The 25,824-nt window shown below is 61.3% G+C and overlaps 3 protein-coding genes across 11 annotated transcripts; all 3 read left to right on the top strand.

The window, feature by feature from the left end:
* Nucleotides 1-1,797: 1,797 nt before the first annotated feature.
* Nucleotides 1,798-8,950, top strand: DMWD (DM1 locus, WD repeat containing). Of its 4 annotated transcripts, XM_079907829.1 has the most exons (6): nt 1,798-2,386; nt 3,629-3,811; nt 5,875-7,143; nt 7,931-8,005; nt 8,126-8,189; nt 8,379-8,950. In XM_079907829.1, exons 1-5 carry the CDS (start codon nt 1,943-1,945, stop codon nt 8,150-8,152), a joined length of 1,998 nt encoding a protein of 665 aa, XP_079763955.1. In that variant the 5' UTR covers nt 1,798-1,942; the 3' UTR covers nt 8,153-8,189; nt 8,379-8,950. The 4 variants fall into 4 exon arrangements, with proteins under 4 accessions (XP_079763955.1, XP_079763957.1, XP_079763954.1 ...); XM_079907831.1 differs by lacking the exon at nt 7,931-8,005; XM_079907828.1 differs by lacking the exon at nt 8,126-8,189.
* A 1,185-nt stretch (nt 8,951-10,135) lies between these two features.
* On the top strand, nt 10,136-20,191 carry DMPK (DM1 protein kinase). 6 transcript variants are annotated; one of them, XM_079906328.1, is made up of 16 exons: nt 10,136-10,417; nt 12,078-12,136; nt 12,586-12,677; nt 12,944-13,027; nt 13,119-13,214; nt 13,764-13,912; nt 14,068-14,161; nt 14,448-14,654; nt 14,736-14,999; nt 15,715-15,803; nt 17,108-17,216; nt 17,965-18,122; nt 18,213-18,310; nt 18,507-18,553; nt 18,867-18,952; nt 19,290-20,191. In XM_079906328.1, exons 1-16 carry the CDS (start codon nt 10,239-10,241, stop codon nt 19,447-19,449), a joined length of 1,971 nt encoding a protein of 656 aa, XP_079762454.1. In that variant the 5' UTR covers nt 10,136-10,238; the 3' UTR covers nt 19,450-20,191. The 6 variants fall into 6 exon arrangements, with proteins under 6 accessions (XP_079762454.1, XP_079762451.1, XP_079762453.1 ...); XM_079906325.1 differs by lacking the exon at nt 12,078-12,136 and having other exon boundaries at nt 14,736-14,984; XM_079906327.1 differs by lacking the exon at nt 12,078-12,136 and having other exon boundaries at nt 14,736-14,984; nt 18,863-18,952.
* Nucleotides 20,192-21,063: 872 nt separating this feature from the next.
* Nucleotides 21,064-25,301, top strand: SIX5 (SIX homeobox 5). The gene is made up of 3 exons (XM_079906322.1): nt 21,064-21,880; nt 22,862-23,664; nt 23,940-25,301. Exons 1-3 carry the CDS (start codon nt 21,081-21,083, stop codon nt 24,536-24,538), a joined length of 2,202 nt encoding a protein of 733 aa, XP_079762448.1. The 5' UTR covers nt 21,064-21,080; the 3' UTR covers nt 24,539-25,301.
* Nucleotides 25,302-25,824: the final 523 nt, after the last annotated feature.

Raw genomic sequence — 25,824 nt, 5'->3', positions numbered from 1 at the left:
GAACACAGACATTACCCGGCATAGTCTCTCCCATCTGTTCATTTATTCATTCATCGGGCCATCAAACAACGCTTGAAGTGCCCCGGGTCAACCCAGCCCTGTGCTGGGAACACAGCGTTGACCCAGTGGCCCCAGATCTGCTTTCCAGGGGCTCACACTCTACAGGAGAGACAGACACATTCCCTAGACAATGACAACCCAGATAGGGGAGCCCAGAGCTCCTGAGGTGGCTCATAAATGGTCAAAAACAGAGTGGTAGGCCATTCCAAGCAGAGGGAACAGGGCATGCAAAGACCCAAGGGCAAGAGAGAGTGTGTTGTGTTGGGGTAGATTCTCAAACCTCATTTTTGGGACATGGTGTGAGGAGTCAGTGGTGAGAAATGAGGCTGGAAAGAGAGGTTGGCAGGAACAGATTACCCAGGGCTGAACTTTGTCCTGAGAACCCTAGGGAGGCCACCGATGGGCTTTGAACAGGGCAGGGTCCTGATCATTATCATGCTTTAGAAAGACCTCTCTAGATGCCAAGTGGAGGGCAGATAGAGGGGTGAGACAGGAGTCTGGGAGAGCAGAGACAAGGCTCATACAGGGAGGGCCCAAGCAGGAGAGGAGGAGTTTAGACCAGGGCTGCACAGAGGAATGGACTGGAACAGAGGAATTCAGGTGACAGAATGCAAAAGACTTGGGGACTGGAATCAGGGAGTGAAGGGAAATAGCAGAAGTCTAGGGAGACACTGAGTTCTGCAGCCTGGTGACTGGAGGGGATGTCAGTGCCAGCCCTAAAATGAGGACACAGGAGAGGAGCAGGATTTGGAGTAAGATGTCAATTTTTTTTTTTTTTTGCGTTACGCGGGCCTCTCACTGTTGTGGCCTCTCCCGCTGCGGAGCACAGGCTCTGGACGCGCAGGCTCAGCGGCCATGGCTCACGGGCCCAGCTGCTCCCGGACCGGGGCACGAACCCGTGTCCCCTGCATTGGCAGACGGACTCTCAATCACTGCGCCACCAGGGAAGCCCAAGATTTTAATTTCATTGTAGGACTTGTTGAGTGTGAGATGCTTCTGGGACATTCCAGTGAGAAATCTGGGGGGCAATTGAATAAGTGGGTCTAGGAAGATCTGTGATGGGGGCAGTGTGGTGTCAGAAGAAGTGAGGGGCACTGGCTATCAGGGGGCTGATGGGATCAGGAAGAGATTTCAGGTTACTAGTGGATTATTGGGACACTGGGGACATTGCAGTGATCAATAAAATTTTGGTGGGTGTCGGAGGACCGAGTGAGATTGTTGAAGATTGTGGAGCTATGGAGATACATAGGAGGTTGGTGGGAAATGTGGAGATGTTTGGTGTTAGTATTAATCAGTAGTGGGTTAGATGAAGTCCTTGGAGTTTTATGGAGGCAATGGAGATCAGTGGGATTTGTGGGATCATCTAGGGTGGGGAGGAATGGTTGGAGATGCTGTGGCCAGTCTGGGACTTTAAGATGTAAGTGGGAAACACCGGAGGGTGTATGTTGGGAGTCTTCGGGAGACTCCAGGGTCACCTGGAGTCATTTGTGACGTCATGGGAAGGACAAGGTTTGGATGAGGCCTTCTCTTGAGGGTACTCCCGTTGCTAGGCAAACGGTTCCCAGAGCGCCGTTGCTAGGGACCTGTGCTCTTTTGATGGCCACGCCCCTTTCCCTACGGGGCCCGCCCCCACAGCCAACCACGTCGGCCGCAGGCACGAAGGCCGCGCCCATCTTGTAGCCCCGCCTTCAGTCCAGAACCGTTACCGGAGCGACGGCTGGAGCTCGTCCCGCCTCCCTACCCTGTTGCCAATCGAAGAGGCGTTGCCCGGGCGACGACACCACCTCTTCCGGTGCGGATCCACGGCTTCCGGCAGGGGGCCCGGCGGCAGGCGGCTGTCCGGCACTAGCGGGGCCCTGGGCTGGGGTGGGGGTCGCCCAAGATGGCGGCGGGCGGCGCGGAGGGCGGTTCGGGCCCCGGCGCTGCAATGGGGGATTGTGCGGAGATCAAGTCGCAGTTCCGCACCCGCGAGGGCTTCTACAAGCTGCTCCCCGGCGACGGCGCCGCTCGCAGGTCGGGTCCGGCTTCCTCCCAGACCCCGGCGCCGCCCCAGCCGCCGCAGCAGCCCCTGCCCGGCCCTGCCTCCACCTCCGGCCCCGGTGCTGCGGGCGCCGCGCCGTCCCCTCCGCCCGCAGGCCCAGGGCCCGGGCCCGCGCTGCCTGCGGTGCGCCTCAGCCTCGTGCGCCTCGGGGAGCCCGACGGCGCCGGGGCCGGGGAGCCTCCCGCCACGCCCGCCGGGCTGGGCGCTGGGGGAGACCGCGTCTGCTTCAACTTGGGCCGCGAGCTCTATTTCTACCCGGGCTGCTGTCGCCGCGGGAGCCAACGGGTGAGCGGCCCGCATCGTGGGCCCCTGGGTGCTGGCTGAGAGGATGGGGATCCCTGAGGTGATTCACAAGTGACAGGAGAGTCCCTGAATGATAGGGGGCCCTGAGATAGGCATCCTACATGTGACGGACATCTTAAGGGGAAAGGATTGTTGGAGGTAATACAGGATTCTGAAAGGTGATGGGAGGCTCCCTGGGTGCTGGGAGGTGCTGGGAAACCTCGAGATCATGTGAGATCCCGAGGTTATGCGTGAGGGTCCTGGGATGGTGACTGTTCTGGAGGTGATGGGGAATCCGAGATGCTATGGGGAGCTCCCAGGTGCTGGCTGGCAGGCATTTTGCAGGTGATGGGAAATGCAGGCTCAGAAGTGATGGAGAGCCCAGGGGTATTGCTGTCTGGGGGTGTTGGGGGGACTTGGGGAGCCCAGAGGTGAGGAGGATTCTGGAAGTAATGGGGGCTTAGAGGTAATAGGGATCCTGAAGGTGAATGGGATCCTAGAGAAACTTGGGGTTCTGGAGGTAATGAGGGTGCCGGAGGAAATGAGAATCTCAGAACTGATGGGAGATCTGGAGATAATGAGATCCCAGAGGGAACATCCTCAGGTGTGATGGGTGTCTCTAAAGTGATGTCAGTCCCAGAGGACACGAGACCCTTGGAGTTTATGGTGGTCCCCAGAAGTGATGGGGATCCTGAGAGCCCAGAGATGATGAAGGCACCTGAAATTTGGGGGACCATGAGGTTTAATGGGTCCCTGAACTGTGATGGGGATGCTGAGATTTAAGGACTCCAAAGTGGGGAGAATCCTGGGACATTGGACTTTAGAATTCTGGGGATTGGATGATCCTGAGTTTTGAGGGTCTTGGAATATAGTGGTGCTAAGACCCAGGGGAGTTGCTGAAATTATAGAAAGGAATTGGAGCTCAGGGACTACAGGGGCCCTGAAACTGACACTGTGGCCAAGGGTGTACCAGAAGTTGGGGGTGTCCAACTTTGGGGAGGACGCACTGTGGTCTCATGTGGTGGCAGGGGGCAAAGCTTCCTGCCTGGTTTTTTCCTCTGTTTGTGATTTGGGTGCTCCTTCCTGTCTGTGGTTGCCCCTTCCCTCCCCGCTCACCCATCCACCTACCCACTCCCCTCAGGGATTTAACCCTGCTTCCTCTTTGTGGTTTTCCCCCAACCTCAACACCCTCTTCCTTCCTCTCAGTGGTAGAAGCCATTAACTCGTTTTCTCCCACCACCCAAGTCCATTGACCTCAACAAGCCAATTGACAAGCGGATCTATAAGGGCACCCAGCCCACTTGCCACGACTTCAACCAGTTCACTGCTGCCACAGAGACCATCTCCCTGCTGGTGGGATTCTCAGCCGGTCAAGTGCAGTACCTGGATCTCATCAAGAAGGACACCAGCAAGCTATTCAATGAGGAGGTGATTGTGGGCCCCCAGGGCCCAGAACTGCTCCCGTTCCCACCCACCCATACACTGTTTGCCATGAGACTGCAGCTGCCTGGGAAGCAGTGTAGGCCTGAGGGGGCAGGATGAGGGAGAGATGGGGGATGGACTGATGGACATGGAGGTTGGGTGATAGCTAATAATGACGGTTGCATCTCTTGTGCCCAGGCCCTATGCTGTGTTAGCCCTATGCTGAACACATTACTCCTGGAGTTTTCATCAACCAATGGGTTAGGATTGTGATACCCATTTTGCAGATTAGAGAACTGAAGCTACTCACTGGTTGGGATTTGTTTGAAGCCACAGCCCTTGCTTTTCAAATTCTGGGCCCTGTGGGCTTTGGATTCAAATCTTTGCTGCACCATCTACTCACTGTGTGGCTTTGGGAAGTGACTATTCCTCCCTTAGCCTCAGTTTTTCTCCTCTGCAAAATGGGATTCCCATCCCTACCTCACGGGACTGTTGTAAAATCATACATGGAGGTTGCTCAGTCCTGGGTGGACCTGGCAGAAGGGGAAATGCCAGTGAAAGACCTTATCTGTGTCCAGAATTACTCTTGTCCTCTATCTCTTTCTCTCTGTTCTGAGAAGGTGTTTCAAATGTACAGAGTGCATGAATGGCGGAGGGGAGTGAGTGGAACACGGAATGGACTAAAGTGGACTAGGTCATCCATTCACAAAATATTCATTGAGCATTCGTTCTTTGCCAGGCATCGTTCTAAGCACTGGGAATACTACATCTCGGTGAACAAAACAGAGGGCCCTGCCTTTGTGGAGCTTTTATCTAGCTGGAGGAGACAGATAGTTATCAAATAACTAAGTAGGCTGTGTGTCAGAGTGTCGTGGAGAAAAATCCAGCAGGGAAGGCGAATGGGGAGTGCTCGGTGAGGTTAGGAAAGGTCTCATGGAAGGTGACATGGAAATAAATTCCTAAAGGAGGCAAGACAAATTATTGGAGAAAAGGACATTCTGAGTAGAGGGAACAGAACAGCTAGGACAAATGGCGGAAGCAGGACAGCAAAAAGGCTGTGTGGCCAGAGCAGTGTTGAGGGGGAGGGTAGTAGATGAGCTCCGAGAAACAACTCGGAGGGGCCAGGAGAGGTAGGGTGTGGCAGGTCATGGAAAAGACCTTGGCCTTTAGAGCCTCTCGCCACTGGGGTTCATCTGAGCCAAGAACACAGAAACAATTTGATTTAATTTCTAAATTCTCCAGAGAATGGAGAATGGGAAGCAACTTGGGTATCTGGGAAAGAAGTTACTTTGTTACAGACGGTGGATGCCAAAGGGCTTTAGAGCTTGGTTCTCCCTGGAGTCCTGCTTGAGAAAGGCTGCCATGGTGTTCAGAATGGGAGAGACAGTGCCGGGTGCTGACTTAGGTTTTAATAGCATCTCTTTGGCACCTGTGCAGAGAAGAGACCCAGGTGGTGGAGACCGGTCAGTTAGGCCGTTGCAGGCCTGACGGCAGCTGAGACCAAGGTGGTTGGAGTTGGGGGTGGTGAGAAGAGATCGGGTTCTGGGCACATTTTGCAGATCAAGCCCACAGGATTTCTTGCAGGTTTGGAGGTGAGTTGTGAGGACAAAAAGGAGCAAAGATGCGTGGCTGCCAGGATGGGCTTGTCACTCAGGTGTCCTGGAACTACTTTCCAGGCGCCACCTGCGGGTACAGCTCCGTGCTCTGGGGCTAGAACAATGAACCAAATAAACAAAGATACCTTCCTTGGGGGAGCTGATACTCCGTGACTCAATATCTTGCCTTAAGCATGACATGGTAAGGATGGCGGAGGGGGTTAGAGGAGACTTCTCTGGAAGGCAGCACTGCCCTCCTGCCGAAGAAGGGACATCGAGGCTCCACGGCGCTCCCCTCACACAGCCCTTCTCCCCCTGCTTTCCCCTAACCTGGTGTCTGTCCGTTTCCCTCAGTCCCTCCTCTCCGAGGAGGCCCGGGCCACTTACGATGACCTTCTCCGGGGAAGCAGGCTGGGGAGGAGGTGGGCCACGGGAGGATGGCCCTCTCCCAACCCCCGCTCTCTCCCCTGGCAGCGGCTTATCGACAAGACCAAGGTGACATATCTGAAGTGGCTGCCTGAGTCAGAGAGCCTGTTCCTGGCATCCCACGCCAGCGGCCACCTGTACCTGTACAACGTCAGCCACCCGTGCGCCTCGGCCCCACCGCAGTACAGCCTGCTGAAGCAGGGCGAGGGCTTCGCCGTCTACGCCGCCAAGAGCAAGGCGCCCCGCAACCCGCTGGCCAAGTGGGCGGTGGGCGAGGGGCCCCTCAACGAGTTCGCCTTCTCGCCCGACGGCCGGCACCTGGCCTGCGTCAGCCAGGACGGCTGCCTGCGCGTCTTCCACTTCGACTCCATGCTGCTGCGCGGGCTCATGAAGAGCTACTTCGGGGGCCTGCTCTGTGTGTGCTGGAGCCCCGACGGGCGCTACGTCGTGACGGGTGGTGAAGATGACCTGGTCACCGTGTGGTCCTTCACCGAGGGCCGCGTGGTGGCCCGAGGCCACGGCCACAAGTCCTGGGTCAACGCCGTGGCCTTCGACCCCTACACCACGAGGGCCGAGGAGGCGGCTGCTGCCGGTGGCGACGGGGAGCGGAGTGGCGGGGAGGAGGAGGAGCCGGAGGCCGCGGGCACGGGCTCGGGCGGGGGCGCCCCCCTCTCCCCGCTGCCCAAGGCCGGCTCCATCACCTACCGCTTCGGCTCGGCCGGCCAGGACACGCAGTTCTGCCTGTGGGACCTCACCGAAGACGTGCTCTACCCTCACCCTCCCCTGGCCCGCACCCGCACCCTCCCCGGCACGCCGGGCACCACGCCGCCTGCCACCGGCAGCTCGCGAGGTGGTGAGCCAGGCCCCGGGCCCCTGCCCCGCTCACTGTCCCGGTCCAATAGCCTCCCACACCCAGCGGGCAGCGGCAAGGCGGGCGGCCCGGGTGCGGCGGCGGAGCCGGGGACGCCCTTCAGCATCGGCCGCTTTGCCACGCTCACGCTGCAGGAGCGGCGGGACCGGGGGGCCGAGAAAGAGCACAAGCGCTACCACAGCCTGGGCAACATCAGCCGGGGCGGCAGTGGGGGCGGGGGCGGCGGGGACAAGCCCAGCGGCCCCGCTCCCCGAAGCCGGCTGGACCCCGCCAAGGTGCTGGGCACCGCGCTGTGCCCGCGCATCCACGAGGTGCCGCTGCTCGAGCCGCTCGTGTGCAAGAAGATCGCCCAGGAGCGGCTCACGGTCCTCCTCTTCCTGGAGGACTGCATCATCACCGCCTGCCAGGAGGGCCTCATCTGCACCTGGGCCCGGCCGGGCAAGGTGGTGAGTCACCCCACACCAGCCCACCTGGGACCCAGGCAGAGGCGGGCATTGGCAGAGAGGTTTGGTAGCATCACAGCCTCTAGCCGTGTGGGATGAGGGGAAGCCATGGAAATCTGTGTCCCGGAACAAGCCTTCTCAGATCTTAGAGTGACTTCTAGAGCGCTTGGCAAGCAACGGTAAGCAGAGAGAGGGTCAGGCATAAGAGACATCTGGGAGTGGTGGAGAACATGGCCAGTTATCAGAAGGGCAGCCGGTGGGCCCAGCATGGCTAGGTCTTACGGAATGGTGAAATTTTATTAATACTGCAGTTTGAGCTCTATGGGCAAGGTTGAGCCTGTGCACCCAGCTTCCAGCCTGAGTGTCAGACTCTTGGGATCCGAGCCCACTGCTGGAGGCGTGGGCTGTGGGATCCCAGGCTCAGGGTCCAGTCCAGCACTTCTGCTCCGTGTGACCTCGAGCAAGTCACTGCCTCTTTATGACCTTTCTCACCTCTTAGGGCAGGGAAGCTTGAAGATGGGTAGGCCATGGGGTTCAGAAAGGTGCTAGTAAGGTGAAGTGCGGGCCTGGTGCCTTATAACTTGGGACCTGTGTTCTCAGATGTCTCCTAAGGGTTTGGGCTCTGGGGCCCAGGATGCCAGATCTGAGGGCTGTGCCTGGCTCCCTGGAAGAGCAGTTTTGGAATTGTAGGGTCCTGAATCCCTAGAACTTAAAGTACAGTCTCAGAGGCAGGGGCATTGGGATTTGGGGAATCTGGTAAGTCCTGAAAGAGATCCCTCTATCTCCCTAGTTCACAGACGAGGAGACCGAGACCCAGACAGGGGAAGGAAGTTGGCCCAGGTCACCCAGCAAGTCAGTGGTAGAGGTAGGACTGTCCCTAAGTTCTTCCCTCCCAGAATCTTAGGACCCCCTCCGCAGTCAGAAGGGGACCCCAGTTTCCCCCTCTCCTCCCTACCTCCACCCCTACCCCATCCTCTTTGCTCAGGATCACCTGAGGACTTTAATTGTATAAGAGTGCCACCTGCTGGGACAGGGAAGCTAGCTGAGATGTAAGTTCCTGAGCCTAGAGCAGCGGCCTGTCTGGGTGGTCTGGGGTGGATTGAAGGGCAAGGCCAGGGTGGCAGCAGCCTGGGGGACTCCAGGCTGGCTTCCCCCCTCCCCGACCCCCGCCCCGTGGGACTGGTGAGAGCCCCAGGCTGTCTCTAACCCCCTCCTGTCTCCGCTCTCATCTTCCCCAGGGCATCTCCTCCCAACCAGGCAACTCCCCGAGCGGCACAGTAGTGTGAAGCCATGGATGTCGGGGTCCCCCACCCGATGCCCCCAGCTCCTAGCATAACCGTCCCCGCTGACCTCATGGATCAACGTATTAACAAGACTAACCGTGACGGATGGACTGCTCCGGTCCCTCTCCCTGCTCAAATTTGGGGCAGAGGGTCCCTCAGACTGACCCAGACACTGGGGGGATGTAGTGGCCCGTGTGGCCTCAGCCTTGTCCCCACCCACTGCCAAGTACAATGACCCCTTCCTCTGAAACATCAGTGTTAGCCTCATCCCTGTCCCCAGCATGTGACTGGTCACTCCTGGGGGAGAAACTCCCCACCCACAAGAGCCCCAGCTCTGCAGTGCACCTCTCGGTCCTGTGTGCAGGGCAGGGGGTGGCCCACCCCTCCCTGGCCCCCGCCCTGCCCTTGCTGTTACTTGTGCTTTTGAAGAATGTTAAATTATGGAAGCCCCTGGGGTCCTCGCTGTCCCCCAGGACCTCTTATTTATACTAAAGTTCCCTGTTTTCACAGCGTCTCTGTTCCCTTCCGCGGAGGTATGGAGGAAGTGTGTGGGTGCTTTCGATGCAGCCCTAGAATCAGTCCACTTTATCCAGAGGAAGCGCTAGGTCCTGCCTCCCCCCCAGACCCCCTTTTGAGGGCAGGAAGAACTGAAAACCAGAGGAGGGATGTGCCTGAGGCCCTGGGCAGGGCCCTTCAGACAGAGGAGAGTATCCCTCGCCCCACTCCAAACTCTCGGAGGGAAGAGAGCCACCAGGACCCCCTCTTCAGAGTCTTCAGTGGGAGTTTTAAAAGTTGTTTCAAAGTGTCCAGATATTATAGGGGCCCCCGCCAGGCAGCTCCCGAGATGCCCAGAGTGAGCTGCCACAGCATAGGCCCTGGCCTTCTGCTGCCTCAGGCCTGGCTTGGCCGGGCCCAGGCATCCAGGACCAATTAGAGACCATGGTTTCCTCTGGGAGAACTGTCCACCCTGGAAAGAACAGCGAAAATCCCTCCTGGCTGGCTCTCTGGAGCCACAGGGAGTGGTGTCTTCCCGCTCTACCCTCCACCCCCCGAAATGTTTCTGTTTCTAATCCTAGCCTGGGCAGGAATGTGGCTGCGCTGCCAGGGTCCAAGGAGCTATTCTGGGGGCTCCTTTGCCTCCCCCAGGCTTTGGCCAGTGGGTCACCCCTGATCCTGGCTCCTGAGGGCCTCCCTTCCCGATTCTCTCACCACCCCTTCCCCATCTCCTGCCAAAAACAAGTCAGTGTAAAGCAGAGGGCCTGAGGGCTAAATTTAAACCATCCCAAAGTCTGCCTCCTTGGCTGAGTCACCCGCAAAGCTGCCCTGGCCTCCCGCCCCCCTTCCCAGGCCTCACCCCTTTTTCTCCCCCCCTCCCAACTCAAGAGCTTGGGAGGGGTGTTACCAAATCACTGTGAACCTCAATTGGTCCCCTCTGGGGAATGGGCGGGCTCATCTTTGGCGTCTGTCATACCTGTAGCGTTCCTCTGTGCTTTGCCTTTTCAGTGGTGGGGTAGTTTGAGGGTAGAGATTCTCCACCACCCCTCATCTCACACTGAAGCGTTCCGAGGGGCCCTGGAAGGAGCAACTTGGGGGGGCCTGGCTTGTGAGGGGTTAAGGCTGGGAGGCTGGAGGGGGCCGGACCGAGGGGTGGGGAGAAGGGGAGGAGGCCTTAGCAGCCAGCAGAGAGAAGTGGCCAGAGAGGCCCAGGGGACAGCCAGGGACAGGCAGACATGCAGCCAGGGCCCCAGGGCCTGGACAGGGCCCTCCAGGCCCCGTGACGGGAGGACCCCGAGCCCCTGGCCCGGGGAGGGGGCCATGGTGCTGCCTGCCCGACATGTCAGCCGAAGTGCGGCTGAGGCGGCTTCAGCAGCTGGTGCTGGACCCCAGCTTCCTGGGGCTGGAGCCCCTGCTCGACCTTCTCCTGGGCGTCCACCAGGAGCTGGGCGCGTCCGACCTGGCCCAGGACAAGTATGTGGCCGACTTCTTGGAGTGGGGTGAGTGCCTACCTACCTGCATGGCGCCCCACAGATTCGGGGGTGGGGGCAAGGCAGAGGGGGGAGGTGGGTGTGGGCTGGGTGTTGGGGGCAGGACGGACACGGGGAAAACCTCCCATTCAGGGGCCCAGAACTTGGGGCTGGGTCTTGGGCGACATATTCCTACCCCTGTGCCACCCTGGCAGGGCAGGGTGAGATGAACAGAGGCCAGGGCAGCCATGACTCAGAATCATGACTTGGGAGCCATGGTAAGCCGGGTTGGGCACAGCCTCTCATGGTCCCCTTGCACCCCATTCCCGAGTCTAGGCCTAGGGACATGCTGGGGAGCCCTGTCTTCTAGGACCCCTCCCCACCAAAATGGGCCCTGTGGCCCTCCACCCTGGTTCCCCAGATCGCAGGGGCAAGCGGAAGGGATAGCACAGGGCAGCTGCCAGGGGCGCGGCCGACGGGCAGGTGTTCGGCGCCAGCCTCTCCAGCTGCTCCAACAGGTGCCCAGGCACTGGGAGGGCGCGGTGACTCAGGCAGGCCCGGGGAGAGCCAGCTCTGCACACAGGCCCCACCAAGCACCCCCTCCACCCCCTGGTTGGAGGAGGAAGAATTAGGATTCTTCTGAGTGGGCCCACTTTCTCTGTAGGTTCCTCCTCCACCCAAAGTCCCTTTTGGCCAAGTCTTCCCCTGGAGACAGGTCCAGAGGGAAGATGCTTCATCTTCAGCCTCAGCCTCCTGCCTTGTCTGCCCCACTCCCTCCTGGCCCAGGCTCAGGCTCACTTGGGTTTCTGTCTCTCTAACATCTGCCATTCTGTCCCTCCACTGGTCTGTCCCTCAGTGGCTTGCTCTTGGTCCTTAGGCTCTGTGTGTCCCTGCCCCCGTCCCTGTTTCCTGTCTCTCTGCCTTCTCCCGCTCCCTCTTTTCTTGTGTCCATCTCTTTCTGACCCAGGCCCTGCTTCTCTCTCCCCATTTTGCAGATGCGAAGGTGGAGGCCAAGGGCTAGACCACTTGGCCTCTGGGAGAACCTTCTCCCCACATCCCCCCAGCCCTTAGTAACTCTCTCAGCTCCTCTTTTGCAGAGGATGAACTGAGACCTGAGGTGGGGGCAGCTCTCCTGTAAGGAGCACTCCTTTTGTGGCCCGAGCAGCATCCTGCGGCCCCTCCCCTGCCAGGCTGCTGGGGCGGGGGAGGGGGCCTGGGTTCCCGCTGCCTTAAAAGGGCTCAGTGTCTTGGCTCTCTCCTCCCTCCCCCATCCTGGGCCCTGGCTGCTGCTTCCCTGCTGGCCCACTCTTCCTGAACCCCGAACCCTCTCCATAACCCACTGTATCTTCCCTCGTTCCTAGTTGCACCCATTGCTCTCTCCCTCCTGCCTCAGAAGCTCCCAGCTTCTTCCACCTCCGGGAGTCCAGGCTTCCCTCTCCCCCTGCCTCCACTCTCCGCCTTCCCCCTCCCAAACTGCTCTCTGTAACATTGCTAGCTGTAGGACGTTGGGCAGAGGACTTCACCTGTCTGAGCCTTGGTTCTTCATCTGTAGATAAGGGGTAATAGCAAAACCTCCTCCTGGAGTTGAGAGCGTAGAGATAACACACTTGACTGTGCCTGCGGCCCTGGAGCCGGGATGCGGATCCACGCTGGCTTTGTCTCCCTCTCCCGTTGCTTCTCCTGGTCCTAGCCCTAAACTCAGGGTTTCCCAGAGTGTGGTCCAAGAGCCACCAGTATCTGAGCCTAGGATTAAACTGCAGCCTCTGGGCCATGACCCAAAACAGACTGAATGAGAGCCCTGGGGGTGGGCGGGGTCACCGGGAGTAGGGGCCCGGAAGCCCAGGGAGCTCTAAGAACTGGGCCTATTTCTTCTTCCTCTGTTCTTCAGGGCCTCCCTTCGGCAGACTTGTTACCTCACCCTGTCCATCCTGCACCCCCTAGAGCCCTCTGGCCCAGTGTCCTGTCCCAGAAAGGGGTTCCCAGGCATCCCACTTTTCTCTGTACAAGAGCAGTTTTGGGTCCCCAAAGCCTCACATAATGTTTATGTGAAGTCTTTAAGGAGGCCGACTAGTGCTAAGGGGAGGGGCAGGGGCAGGGGAGACTCAGCGACAGAAGGTGGGACTGTCTCTCCTCGTCTCCAGTGTCAGTCCCTCGGATTCTCGGTTCTTATCCCCGCCCCTTCGCCCCCTCCCCCCCAGTGGAGCCCATCGCGGAGAGGCTTAAGGAGGCCCGACTGCAGAGGGATGACTTCGAGATTCTGAAGGTGATCGGACGCGGGGCGTTCAGCGAGGTGAGCCTGGAGCAGCGGAGGCAGCTCAGTGGGGTTAGAGACCTGACTTTTCCTGCAGTGGGCGGGATGTTGGAGTTCCGGAAGTGGGGCCTTAGAAATTGATGAATGACTGAGTTTAGACCCTAAGGCGGGGCTTGAGGCCAATGGGCGTGGCTTTGCCGAGGGGGCGGGGCCAAGTCTGGCCCGGGTTAAGGGTGGAATCCAATCTGGGGGAGGCCTGGTGTTTCCCCGCCACCTCCGCTCTATTACCCTGTTTGGGTTTTCAGGTGGCGGTGGTGAAGATGAAGCAGACGGGCCAGGTGTACGCCATGAAGATCATGAATAAGTGGGACATGCTGAAGAGAGGCGAGGTGACGGCCGGGCTGGGTGTGCAGGGTGCTGAGGACCCCCCCTTCCGTCCTCCCACCCCCGTCCGCTTCAGCTCCTCCGGGTGCCCCGCAGGTGTCGTGCTTCCGCGAAGAGAGGGATGTGTTGGTGAACGGGGACCAGCGCTGGATCACGCAGCTGCACTTCGCCTTCCAGGACGAGAACTACCTGGTGAGCCGCAGGCCGGGCGACTAGAGAGGCGGACCCCCACCCCTGAGGCTGTCAGTTATCGAGGTGTGGGCAGGCAGAGGAAGTTCGAGGATCAGGGAGCTGCCTCGAAATGCATGCGGCAGTCCCTGGGTGTGGTAGGAGCTGGCCTTCCTTTCCCGGGATGGGAGATGTCCCTTACTGCCTTTTTCCCCGGGTTGATTCCGGGGGGCACTACCTGGAATGATATAGTCTCTAGAGTCTATGTGGGAGCCACTGGGCAGGGGGTATCTGGGCTCCATACCCTGGATAATCGGGAGGTCTCTGAGTTCTCTTTTTCCTGACTCTCTTGGTCGGGGGTGGGAGAAGTGAATCTCTGTCCAGTGACATCGTGGGGGAACGAGGATTGGGGGTGGGCGTGTCTCTGATTTGGCCTGGGAGATCTCCTGGGGCTGGGGCTGGGGCTGCGGAGTCTCTGCCCAGGGATGGGGCGTCTCTGGGAGTCTTTGTCCCGGGCTATCGGCCGTGGGCGCCCAGACGAGGTACCGACCCCCGTGACACGCCCCCTCCCAGTACCTGGTCATGGAGTACTACGTGGGCGGGGACCTGCTAACGCTGCTGAGCAAGTTTGGGGAGCGGATCCCGGCCGAGATGGCGCGCTTCTACCTGGCCGAGATTGTCATGGCCATAGACTCGGTGCACCGGCTGGGCTACGTGCACAGGTGGGCGCTGCAGGGGCTGAAGGCCGCGGGAATTGGAGAGAGTGGTCCTTAAGAGGGTGGGGCCCAGGCGGTGCTGCCTAGTGGGGTGGAGCCTGGTGAGATGGCAGGAGAGAGGCTCACTTATCCCTCTCCCTTCCCTTCTTTCCTCCGCGCAGGGACATCAAACCGGACAACATCCTGCTGGACCGCTGCGGCCACATCCGCTTGGCCGACTTTGGCTCCTGCCTCAAGTTGCGGGCGGATGGAACGGTGAGCGGTGCGCCGCTCTTGGGCAATTCGGACTACCAATGACGGGTCGGGAGCAGGAACCCGAGGTGCAGCGTGGGGGCGGGGCTGAGGCGTGCGGGCAGAGCCAGGGTGAGGGCAGGACTAGATTTGGAGGGGAAAGAAGGAGGCGACCCAGGCCGTAGCCTGCCTGTGGCTCAGGCTTAGAACAGGCAAAAGGAGGGACTAAGCTCTAGGGTAGTGTTAAGAGGGGGCGGAGCCAGAGCTAGGAGGGGCGGGGTCAAGCCTAGCTCGGATCCTCTTGGCTCAGGTGCGGTCACTGGTGGCTGTGGGCACCCCGGACTACTTGTCTCCCGAGATCCTGCAGGCCGTGGGCGGTGGGCCCGGGACTGGCAGCTACGGGCCCGAGTGTGACTGGTGGGCGCTGGGCGTGCTCGCCTATGAAATGTTCTATGGGCAGACTCCCTTCTACGCCGACTCCACGGCTGAGACCTACGGCAAGATCGTGCACTACAAGGTGAGCACAGCCCGGGGAGCCCCTGACCTCTCTGCACATGCTCCCAGGTAACATCCCCTCTTTTCCCCTCCTTCTGAGCAGGAGCACCTGTCTCTACCGCTGGCAGACGCAGGAGTCCCCGACGAGGTTCGCGATCTCATCCAGCAGCTGCTGTGTCCCCCCGAGACGCGCCTGGGCCGGAATGGAGCAGGCGATTTCCAGAAGCATCCTTTCTTCTTTGGCCTTGACTGGGACAGCCTCCGAGACAGCGCGCCCCCCTTTATGCCGGATTTCGAGGGTGCCACAGACACATGCAACTTCGATGTGGTGGAAGACGGGCTCACTGCCATGGTGAGCGGGGGCGGGGTAGGTACCTGCGATCGATCCCTGGTCTGCAGAGGGTACCCCCGCATCCGACCGCCGTAACACTGAGGTTAGGAGAGTACCCTCCTCCTGGGGTCCTGAAATCATTCCTTCCCCAGAAACACCTGCCCTGTTTGGCCCCAGGGCTGGGAACCCAGCAGTGACCTAGACTCACAGTCCAGTGGAGGACACGGACTTGTCCCCAGACAGTGATGCCCCAGAGAGATCAGGGCTGAGATGGGGGTGGGGGGTGCAGGGGGGCGGGCCTCCTGACCCAGCATGAAACGTCCTGGAGGGCTTCCTGGAGGAGGGGGCTATCTGAGCTGAGACCTGGAAGGATGAGAGGTGAGAAAGCACCATAGAGGAATCTCCCTTGCTTAGGCCATCTCTCTCTCAGCTGTCCTATGAGCTATCCCGTGCTTGTTCAGCCTGACTGCCTTTGTGCTGGGCACAGCGGGGGACACACATGGACCAAGTCAGCCCTGGTCCCTGCCCTCATCTACTTACAGTCTGGAGAAGTATATAATTATACTGTGGCAAGTGCCCTGAGGGAAGCAGCAGGATGTAATGAAAGAAAATGACGCAGGGTCCACTTTAGATAGACCCCAGGCTGGGGTGGGGGGGTGGCAGGGCACTTAAGCCAAGACTGGGAAGGGGTGAGTGAGGGGCCATCCCTGACTGCCACTGGTCACCTCACATCTGTGTTTCTCTCCTATAGGAGACGCTGTCGGATATGCAGGAAGGCATGCCACTGGGGGTCCACCTGCCTTTCGTGGGCTACTCCTCCTATTCCTGCATGGCCCTTGGGTAAGTGCTACCCTGTGCAGCTTGAGAGGAGTGGACGGGGGTGGGGTGGGGGTGGGGGGGTCCTGCCTCCAGAGGCCCCAGGAGGCTGCTCGGGGTTATCACATCCTGGCCCGTTGGTGCCCAGGAGAATTGCAGGGTCAGTCTCGGAACCTTATTGTCTTGGGACTAAGGGCTTTCAGAAGCCCAGGATTGTAGGACGTTAAATTCTCAGACCATAAGTACTTTGAAACTTAGATTCAAATGTAAAACCTCAGAGTCACAGGCTCAGCCTTCCGGAATCTTCTGACCTTCCACTTTTAGATTTCTAGTATACAGTCATGGGACCTCAAAATCTTAGAGAATTAAGAAGTTTAGAATTGTTACGTCAATCTTAAAAGAACATGGACTCACTGAATTACATAACCACAAAGCCTTCTTAAAACATTGATTCTGAAAATAATACATTGCTTATCACAAGTATATTAGAAAATAGGGATGAGAAAAAGGAAGGCCGCCAGCAGCGGCCTTGTGTTCCTGGCTCACAGCACACGTACTTACCAGCTGCGAGAACATGCTGTATTCTGATCTGTTCTGTTACTGGACAGTGTACCGCAAGTGCCATTTCTTGAACAAACTGTAACACAATCCTGACCCGCCGGGGAGTGTTCTCCTTACTGGGCGGGTCAGGACTCAGCTAACCCGCCTCTGCCATGACCCAGGCTGGATGAACAGCCGCAGGTTGGTCTTGGCGCTTGTCGAGCGTCATTGGGTCCTTGAGACATATTTCTACAAGAGGGACTGCTGGGTTGGAGGGAACATCACTTTTACTGCAATTTCATATTCCTTGGGAGGGTCTGTCTTCCTCCCAGCACCTGGGTCTGGGGGTGGGAGGGGTGGCTGCTGTCTAGAGTCAGGCTTGGGGTCCAACCCCCAGTCTGAAGACCACCCCTTTGGAGGTGGCCAGAGCTGGGAGTGTCTCCCTCACTTCCTGAGGCCCTTAGGAGAGGGGCTGTAAAGCGCACGTGGAGACGGAGATGGGCAGATGCTAGAACATGGGTTTCCTGACCCCAGGTTCCCAAGGAAGGTGCAGAGGCCAGCTTCCAGGGGCCTGAGGCCATGCCAGGCGCAGGCCTTTTCCTAACAAGAGGAGGACCTGTCTCACCAGCCTGGCCATTTATTCCCTTCACTCTGCCCCTCCCCCTCCTCAAGCCTGGAGCCTTCAGGTCTGGCTGCCCCAGGGCACAGGCTAGGGAGTCCTGGCTGTAAACGCAGAGGATCGAGCGTGAGGCCGGCTCTTCCTCCCCTCGCCCTCTTCCTCTCCCCAGGGATGATGAGATCCCGGGCTCCACGCCCATGGAACTGGAGGCCGAGGCGCTGCCTGAGCCATTGCAAGAGCCCAGCCTGGAACCCACGGTGGCCCCACCAGAGGAGGCGGTGAGTCTTTAGAGGAGAGGGTCAGTGAGGGACGAATCGAGAGAAAAGTGGAGGCCTTCAGGGATAGTGTGCGCCATGGAGTGCTAGGCCCTCTGGGAGGTTCCTTGACAGAAAGAGATGGAAAACAAAGTAGAGACAAGGTTACTTCAGTCAGAAATGATCCCCACAGAGAAATGAAAACAGGTCAGTGAGTGTGCATGGAGGGGAACTCTGGGGAGGGGAAGCCCTGGAGAAGCAGGAGGACCACCCATTGGTCAGCAAAGAGAAGGGTAAGGGCTCTGAGGGGAGAACCAGCTGGTGTGCTCTGAAACATGCAAGGAGGGTAGTAAGGCTGCGCTGTTCCAGGAGGAAGGAGGGTGAGGAGTGAGGAGCGGGGAGGCTGGAGAGGCCAGCAGACGCACACCAGACAGGGCCTTTAGTTTTCATGTGGTGGGCCTCCTCCTGAGGGCACTGAGGGGCCGGAGAGATTCTCCAGGGGAGGGACATGGTCAAGCTGCGTAGTGTTACAGGAACAGCCCTTTGGTGTGGAAGGTGGATGGGAGGAGACCAGATTAAAGGCTGGAGATGAGGGCTGGGCTGGGTTAGGGAAGGAGGGGGCTTGGATCACTGCAGGAGCTGTGGGGATTCCAGAAAGATCTCGGGGGTGCAGGAATAGAGGTCAAAGGAGGATCCCAGGCCTGGAACCTATGCCTAAGTCTCGAATGCTCCAGGAGCCACAGGCAGCCCTAAGCCCGGTTCCCATACCCAGGCTGAAGCGGCAGTTCCGGAGGCCATTCCGGAGGCGGTGGCAGAGGCCCAGGTGACGCTGCGGGAACTCCAGGAGGCCCTGGAGGAGGAGGTGCTCACCCGACAGAGCCTGAGCCAGGAGCTGGAGGCCATCCGAACGGCCAACCAGAACTTCGCCAGGTCAGGGTCGGGAGTCGGGGACAGTCACTACCTTTAGCAGCCTCTCTAGCCGAAGTGCCGAAGGGCTCATGGTCCTTACCTCCCCTGCAGCCAACTCCGCGAGGCCGAGGCCCGTAACCGAGACCTGGAGGCGCACGTCCGGCAGCTGCAGGAGCGGATGGAGTTGCTTCAGGCCGGGGGAGCCGCAGGCGAGTCCCTCATCCACCACCTTTCCTGAGGCGCCGGCGGGGGTGGGGGTTGGGGGGGTGGGGGGGTGGGCGGGGAGGTGGGCCCGCGGCGTGTGTATACACCTGGGGGAGGGTGAGGGGCCCAGGCTGGGGCACGCCGCGCCACCGCCCTTCTCCGTCCCTCCACGCGCCCTATGCCTCTCTCTTCTCCTTCCAGCTGTCACGGGGGTCCCCAGTCCCCGGGCCACGGATCCACCTTCCCATGTAAGACCCCTCTTTTTCCCCTGCGTCAAGCCTGCTGCCCCCTTTGCAGACTCTGTCCCCATCTCCCCGTACCCCTGTCCAGACTTAGAGGCTCACCCCTACCTCTTTGAGGTTCCAGTCAGCAGACACCCTCCATTCATGCCCAAATCTACCAGATCTCCCTCGGTTCAGGCCTCTCCCCAAATCCCATCCAGGATCTCCCTAGATGACCTCCCCGACCTCAACTCCCCTCTCTGTCTCTTGCACCCCGCCGAGGGCGGCCGTGCCGAGCTGGGCTCGGATCGGGTCACCTGTCCCTTCTCTCTCCAGCTAGATGGCCCCCCGGCCGTGGCTCTGGGCCAGTGCCCGCTGGTGGGGCCAGGCCCCATGCACCGCCGCCACCTGCTGCTCCCTGCCAGGGTACGTCCGGCTGCTCACGCCCGCCCGTCGCGCGCCCCCGCCCAGCTCCACGTACCCCAAGCCGCCTCTGCTTAGCTGCGCCTCTGCGGGGTGGGGCCCGCGGCGGGGAGGGAGGATACTCGGGCAGCCAATCAACACAGGCTTCTAGGAGGCAGCCAATGAGGAGTTGGGACAAGACTTAGGCTTGCGAGCCGACCAATCACAGCTACTCGCGCTGTGAGGGGGCGGGGCAGGTGCAGGGAGTGTGTGGACCCTCTTATGGGCGTAGGCGGGGCTGGCCCCAGGAGCCAATCAGAGGCCCGCGTCGCCAGTGCTGACCCCCGCCCTCTCCCCGCAGGTCCCTAGGCCTGGCCTATCGGAGGCGCGTTCCTTGCTCCTGTTCGCCTCTGCTCTGGCTGGTGCCGCCGCCCTGGGCTGCATTGGGTTGGTGGCCTGCGCCGGCTATCTTGCCACAGTCTGACCCCGCCCGGGAGCCGCCTTCGCCGCCTGAACCCTAGAACCCGAGCCTGTCCTCCACTTGGGCTCCGCTGGAGGGTTTGGTGACCCAGGCACGGCCCAGAAGCCACTCCCACCGCCCCCCAGTTCACAGCACTCCGAGCGTGGGTTTCCGCCCCAGCTCCAGCCCTGTGATCCGGGCCCGCCCCCTGGCGGCCGGGGAGGGAGGAGCCGGGGCCGCGGCTCCAGGGAGGCTTGTAGCCGGGAATGCTGCTGCTGCTGCTGCTGCTGCTGCTGGGGGAATCGCGGACCTCTTCCTTTCTCCGGCCTAGCTGAGGCATCCGACGTGGATGGGCAAGCTGCGACCTAGAGAGGGCAGCAGGGCCAGGGCTCGGCATCTGTCTTTCACCCGCCAGGCACCCCCACCCACATCGGCTTGCAAACCACAAATCCTCCTTGTGCATGAGGCCCTGCCCTCCCGGGAAGACTCTCTTGCCGCGGTGAACGTCTAGCGCGAGCTCCGCCTTTACCTTTTGACAGCCCCGCTTTTTTCGGGGACTCTCGCGCCCTCCTCACGTGCGCTGTTCTCGGAGCCACAGCCGGCTTTGCCCGCCTCGGCAGTATGGGTATTTATTGACCTTTCCTCCGACCCGCTGACAGGCTCCAGGACCCCAGCACCCTAATCCACATTTTGGATGCACTGAGACCCCGACATTCCTCGGTATTTATTGTCTTTCCCCACCTAGGACCCCACCCCCGATCCTCGCGAATAAAAGGCCCTCTCGTCTGCCCAAAATTCTGAAATTCCTTCGTGTCCGCTGTTTGCTTTGAGGGCAGGAGGCTTTTCAGTGGGCCAATAGGAAGGCGAGTGGAGGTGGCCAATGGCCTGGCAGCAAGCTAGCGGGAGGCGAAGCGGGCGTATCAGGGGTGGGGGTGGGACGCGGGGCGTGGCTTCGACATCCGGCCAATAGGAGAAGAAGAGCGGGCCACCAGGAGGCACCGCCTCTTGTCCAGCTGTGGCCCAGCTGTGCCATCAGGCCGCGGTGAAGGGGGGGCTGGGCTGGCAGCTAGCGCAGCCATCCTCCTACCACTGCGCCTGCGCGGGCCACGCGCATCCGTTCCAGAGACTGACTTACGCTCAAGAAAAGTTGCTGCAAACTTTCTAGCCCGTTTCCCCCGCCCCTTCTCCCAGCCAGACCCGCCCCCCTGCGGAGCCGGGAATTCCGAGGGGCGGAGCGCGGGCCGAGATGGGGAGTGAGGGGGGCCTTCGGAGGACCCTGGAGACGGAGGCGTGCAGAAGCTCAGTCTCGGGGCGGAGGCGGCTTCGCGCCCTTAGCCCTCCCGGACGGCCTGTTGCCTTCTCCGTTGTCCCGATGGGGAAACTGAGGCCCTGAACCAGAGGCACACGCGGGGGGGAGGCAAAAAGCGCGGCCTGAGGCGAAGGGAAAACAAAGGGAGAATCACGGACAGACGGGGAGGGGGACGGGCACACACACACACACTGGGACAGAGACCCTAATAGAGAACTGGGCCTGGCATCGGTGGTGAGGGGGGAGACGCGGGGTCGGCGGGAGAAGATCGGGAAGGGCGAAGTTGCGGGGGGGTGCGGGGAGGGGAGCCGGGCGGGGGAGGGGGCTGGGGAAAGCCCGAGGGAGGAGGAGAAGGAGGGAGGAACTTCCCAAAGTTGCAAAACATGGCTACCTTGCCTGCGGAGCCGAGCGCGGGGCCGGCGGCTGGGGGGGAGGCGGTGGCGGCGGCGGCGACCGAAGAGGAGGAGGAGGAAGCGCGCCAGCTTCTGCAGACTTTGCAGGCGGCCGAGGGTGAGGCAGCGGCGGCGGCCGGGGCCGGGGCGGGCGAAGCGGCGGTGAAAGTGGAGGGCCCGGGATCCCCGGGCGTACCCGGGTCGCCCCCCGAGGCCGCTGCCGATCCGCCCACGGGTCTCCGCTTCTCGCCGGAACAGGTGGCGTGCGTGTGCGAGGCGCTGCTACAGGCGGGCCACGCCGGCCGCTTGAGCCGTTTCCTGGGCGCATTGCCCCCGGCCGAGCGCCTACGTGGCAGCGATCCGGTGCTGCGCGCTCGGGCCCTGGTGGCCTTCCAGCGGGGCGAGTACGCCGAGCTCTACCGGCTGCTCGAGAGCCGCCCCTTCCCCGCCGCCCACCACGCGTTTCTGCAGGACCTCTACCTGCGCGCGCGCTACCACGAGGCCGAACGGGCCCGCGGCCGCGCGCTGGGCGCGGTGGACAAGTACCGTCTGCGCAAGAAGTTCCCGCTGCCCAAGACCATCTGGGACGGCGAAGAGACCGTCTACTGCTTCAAGGAGCGGTCCCGCGCCGCGCTCAAGGCCTGCTATCGCGGCAACCGCTACCCCACGCCGGACGAGAAGCGCCGCCTGGCCACGCTCACCGGCCTCTCGCTCACGCAGGTTAGCAACTGGTTCAAGAACCGACGACAGCGCGACCGGACCGGGGGCGGCGGCGGCGCGCCCTGCAAGAGGTGAGGGGACCCGGGCGGCGCCAGTCCCGCTTTCCCGGAGACGTGCCATCCACCAGCCCCCCCCGCAATGCCTGTTGTCCTCGGACACCCCTCGCTCACACCCTCAGGCGCCAGCCGAGCGCGGGGAATCCGTGTGCATGGAACGGGCACGCGCCCCGGCTCTCCCAGACACCCGGAGACCAATGCTCCTCTCGCGGAGGCCGGGAGACCGCCTCTCTCTGCTCCACTCAAGGCTCCGTCCCAGATCCCATCCGTGTCCGCGGCTAGACTCGGGGCGGCAGTGAGAAAATGAGGGGTTGCGGGAAAGGAGGAGGGGCCTTTGTCCTCCCCACCGGGCGTAGGGGCTTGTTCAGTCCCCTTCGCGGCCAGGCCCTCCCAGACCGTCGCTCGGTCTCACCTCCCCCCTTCCCGCCCCCCCTTCAGGGCCCAAACAGCGTGGTCCGTCTTCTGTCTTTGTTGTGAAACGTGAACCTTCCCCAGCTCCGGTTTCCCTGTAACCCAAGCCCTTCTCCTCCCACCCTGCGCGTCGGCCTCCTACTCCTCAGACGCCCGGGGAGGAGGGGGGTCGGGGGAGGGCACCGGGAACTGAGCGGGCGACTACCTCCTTACTCTCTCCAAAGCCACTCGGCTCCTTTCAGGCCGACTCAGGAGACTTCAGGCAGCCTGGTTGCTCAGCCTCCGGGGCCCTGAGGCCGAGGAGTTGGGAGAGGAGGGCCTCCTTCCCCCCAAGGCGGCAAGCTTGAGCCTTTAGTCAGTGGTATTGCAGAGGCTCCTCCCTGGGGCCCTTGGGTGGTCTCAGAGAGGAGGTTTCCTAACCCCCTGAAATGGTGCACAGGAAGTTGGGCTGGGGAAAGGTGGGGAGGCAGTGGGCGGCTTGTGCTTCCTCCGAGCACTTTGCAGCCGGCTCCGTGCAGGAATCGGGCTGGCCAGCGGGGAAACGCAGCATTCGGGACCACAACTCACAATCCTTTCTCCGGCCAGCGAATCTGATGGGAACCCGACTACGGAGGACGAGTCCAGCCGCAGCCCTGAGGACCTGGAGAGGGGGGCGGCTCCAGTGGCGGCCGAGGCCCCCGCCCAGGGCTCCATATTCCTGGCCGGGGCCGCCCCTCCCGCGCCGTGCCCCGCCTCCTCCTCCATCCTGGTGAACGGGAGCTTCCTGGCCGCTGGCAGCTCTCCAGCGGTGCTCCTCAATGGGAGCCCCGTCATCATCAACAGCCTGGCCCTGGGCGAGGCCTCCAGCCTGGGCCCCCTGCTGCTCGGCGGGGGCGGGGGAGCCCCTGCACCGCAGCCCAGCCCCCAGGGGGCCAGCGAGGGCAAGACCTCCCTGGTCCTGGACCCTCAGACTGGGGAGGTTCGCCTGGAGGAGGCTCAGCCTGAAGCCCCTGAGACCAAGGGGGCCCAGGTGGCTGCTTCAGGGCCGCCTGGAGAGGAGGTCCCAGGGCCTCTGCCCCAGGTGGTGCCTGGCCCCCCGCCGGCTGCCACCTTTCCTCTGCCCCCAGGACCAGTGACTTCCGTGGCTGCTCCACAAGTGGTGCCACTTTCCCCACCCCCTGGCTACCCTGCCGGCCTGGGCCCCACCTCCCCACTGTTGAACCTGCCCCAGGTGGTGCCCACCTCCCAGGTGGTGACCTTGCCTCAGGCTGTGGGGCCACTGCAGCTGTTGGCAGCTGGGCCAGGCAGCCCTGTGAAGGTGGCAGCTGCCCCGGGCCCTGCCAACGTGCACCTGATAAACTCTGGGGTGGGCGTGACTGCCCTGCAGCTGCCTTCGGCCACTGCCCCAGGTACCCCTTTCTGGTGGCTGGGCGGGGGGTACAGTTACCTCAGGGAGGGATGGCGCTGTCAGTGGGCTTCCTGGGGCAACGGTGGGGAGTGGGGAGCTCATCCCGGGTGGGTCCCAGACCCTCCCGTGCCAGGCAGTACCCTGAGGCTCGAGCCACGCAGACTTGGCCTCACCCTGACCCTGAAGGGGCTCCTTTTGCCTCTGGCTGATCTCCCTGCCTGCTCTCCAGCGGCGTACTCTTCACCTCTGCGCCTGGCCCTTCTCCTCTCCCCACAGGAAACTTCCTGCTGGCCAACCCCGTGTCTGGCAGCCCCATCGTGACAGGTGTGGCCGTGCAGCAGGGCAAGATCATCCTCACCGCCACCTTCCCCACCAGCATGCTGGTCTCCCAGGTCCTGTCGCCGGCCCCCAGCCTGGCCCTGCCCCTGAAGCCAGACGCGGCCATCTCAGTCCCCGAAGGAGCCCTCCCGGTGGCCCCCAGCCCCGCTCTGCCAGAGGCCCACGCCTTAGGCGCACTGTCTGCGCAGCCGCCCCCCGCCCCGGCCGCCGCCAGTCTGCCCTTCTCCCCAGACTCCTCCGGCTTCCTGCCCGGCTTCCAGGCGCCCCCGCCCGAGGGGCTCCTGCTGTCGCCTGCGGCGGTGCCCATCTGGCCAGCCGGGCTGGAACTGAGCGCCGGCACTGAGGGGCTGCTAGAGGCAGAGAAGGGGCTGGGGACGCAGGCCCCCCACACGGTGCTGAGGCTGCCGGACCCCGACCCCGAGGGGCTGCTCCTGGGGGCCACGGCGGGGGGCGAGGTTGACGAGGGGCTGGAAGTGGAGACCAAGGTCCTGACCCAGTTACAGTCGGTGCCTGTGGAAGAGCCCTTGGAACTGTGACCCGCCAGGCCCCGTGGCCTCCCATGACAATGGTGCTCGAGGACAGCGGGGAGGAGGGAGCCTCTCAAACACGAAGACGGCTGCCATCCACACACACTACACCCTCCCCGCGGCCGCTCAACCTCTCCACGCCCTGGAGGCCCACTTCTGTCCGGGGCAACGTCCTCTGACGGGACGCCTCCTCTGTTACAGCCCTCTCCTTGCTCTGCCTCCTGATCTACATGGGGAGATTTGGGGCTCCTGACTCAGGGGCTCTGCCCCCCTCGACCTGGTACTAGCTGTGAGCTGAAAGCCCTGCCGAATGGCTGGATTTCCAACCCCCTTGAGCCCTCTCCCTATCACTCCCTGAAACACTATTAATAGCTCCACTGACATCCAGTGTTCCCAGAACTGCTCGGGAATCCGAGGGTGGAGGACGGGCAGTCCTGTGCCCGGAGACTGATGGACCCTCCCCGCCGGGCCCTTCCTGCCCACGAGGGATGCGGGTGTGCGGTCTGTGGGCCAGGGTCCTCCGTTAGCTCCTCCTGGACTAGAGCCCTCAGTAGCACGTCCAGCCCCAGACCAAAGATCCCTTGACCCTCGGGCCAACCCTGACCCCTGTGTCTAGTTTATATCCTAAATCTTTATTTTTCTAGGACATGTTATGCCTTCATTTCAATTAAAATAAAGTTAACAGACAACTAGAACCTCGGGGGGTGTGGGCTGTCTTCCAACGGCTTTTGCGCAAGGAAAAGCTGAACCACAAAAAGCTCACCTTGAGACTCTGGCTTTCTGACCAGATGTTCTCGGGGGAACAGGGTTGGAGGTCAGATTTGTGGTGCTGCTTGGGAAGGTGCCTGCCGTGAGCAGAGCTGAGAAAGCAGGAGACCAGGGGCCCGGCCCTGTCTCTTGCTGGTAACAGTTTCCACTTTATTTAGTTAAAAACAATAAATAATCTATAAATAGAACTATAAATAGAACAGGGCCGGAGGCATAGAGTGAGGTACAACTGGGTGAAAGCATTTGATTCTGGGCTGGGCAAAGGACAGGCAGAGGGCAACTGCACCTCCTTGCATTTCATTGTTGGGGGTGGCGGGGGGGGGGGGGGGTCCTTCCTCCCCACCTGCGGCTCCTCTGATAGGCCAGGCCAGGCTTGAAAGGGGCTGTGAGACGCCTGCTACCCCGGGCGGGAGAAGTTCTGGCTGCCCCGTATCAAGGCAAACGCACAAAGCACCGGGGTCAATAAATAGCCGCCTCCCAACTTGGGGGTGCCTGACTGAGGGGCTCTGCACTAGCGGCGGTGATGC

The sequence above is a fragment of the Stenella coeruleoalba genome (genome assembly GCF_951394435.1).
Source record: "Stenella coeruleoalba genome assembly, chromosome: 20".
Classification (NCBI taxonomy): domain Eukaryota; kingdom Metazoa; phylum Chordata; class Mammalia; order Artiodactyla; family Delphinidae; genus Stenella; species Stenella coeruleoalba.
The sequence above is the reverse complement of the archived record's forward strand: the minus strand, read 5'-3'. Positions and strand labels throughout refer to the sequence as shown.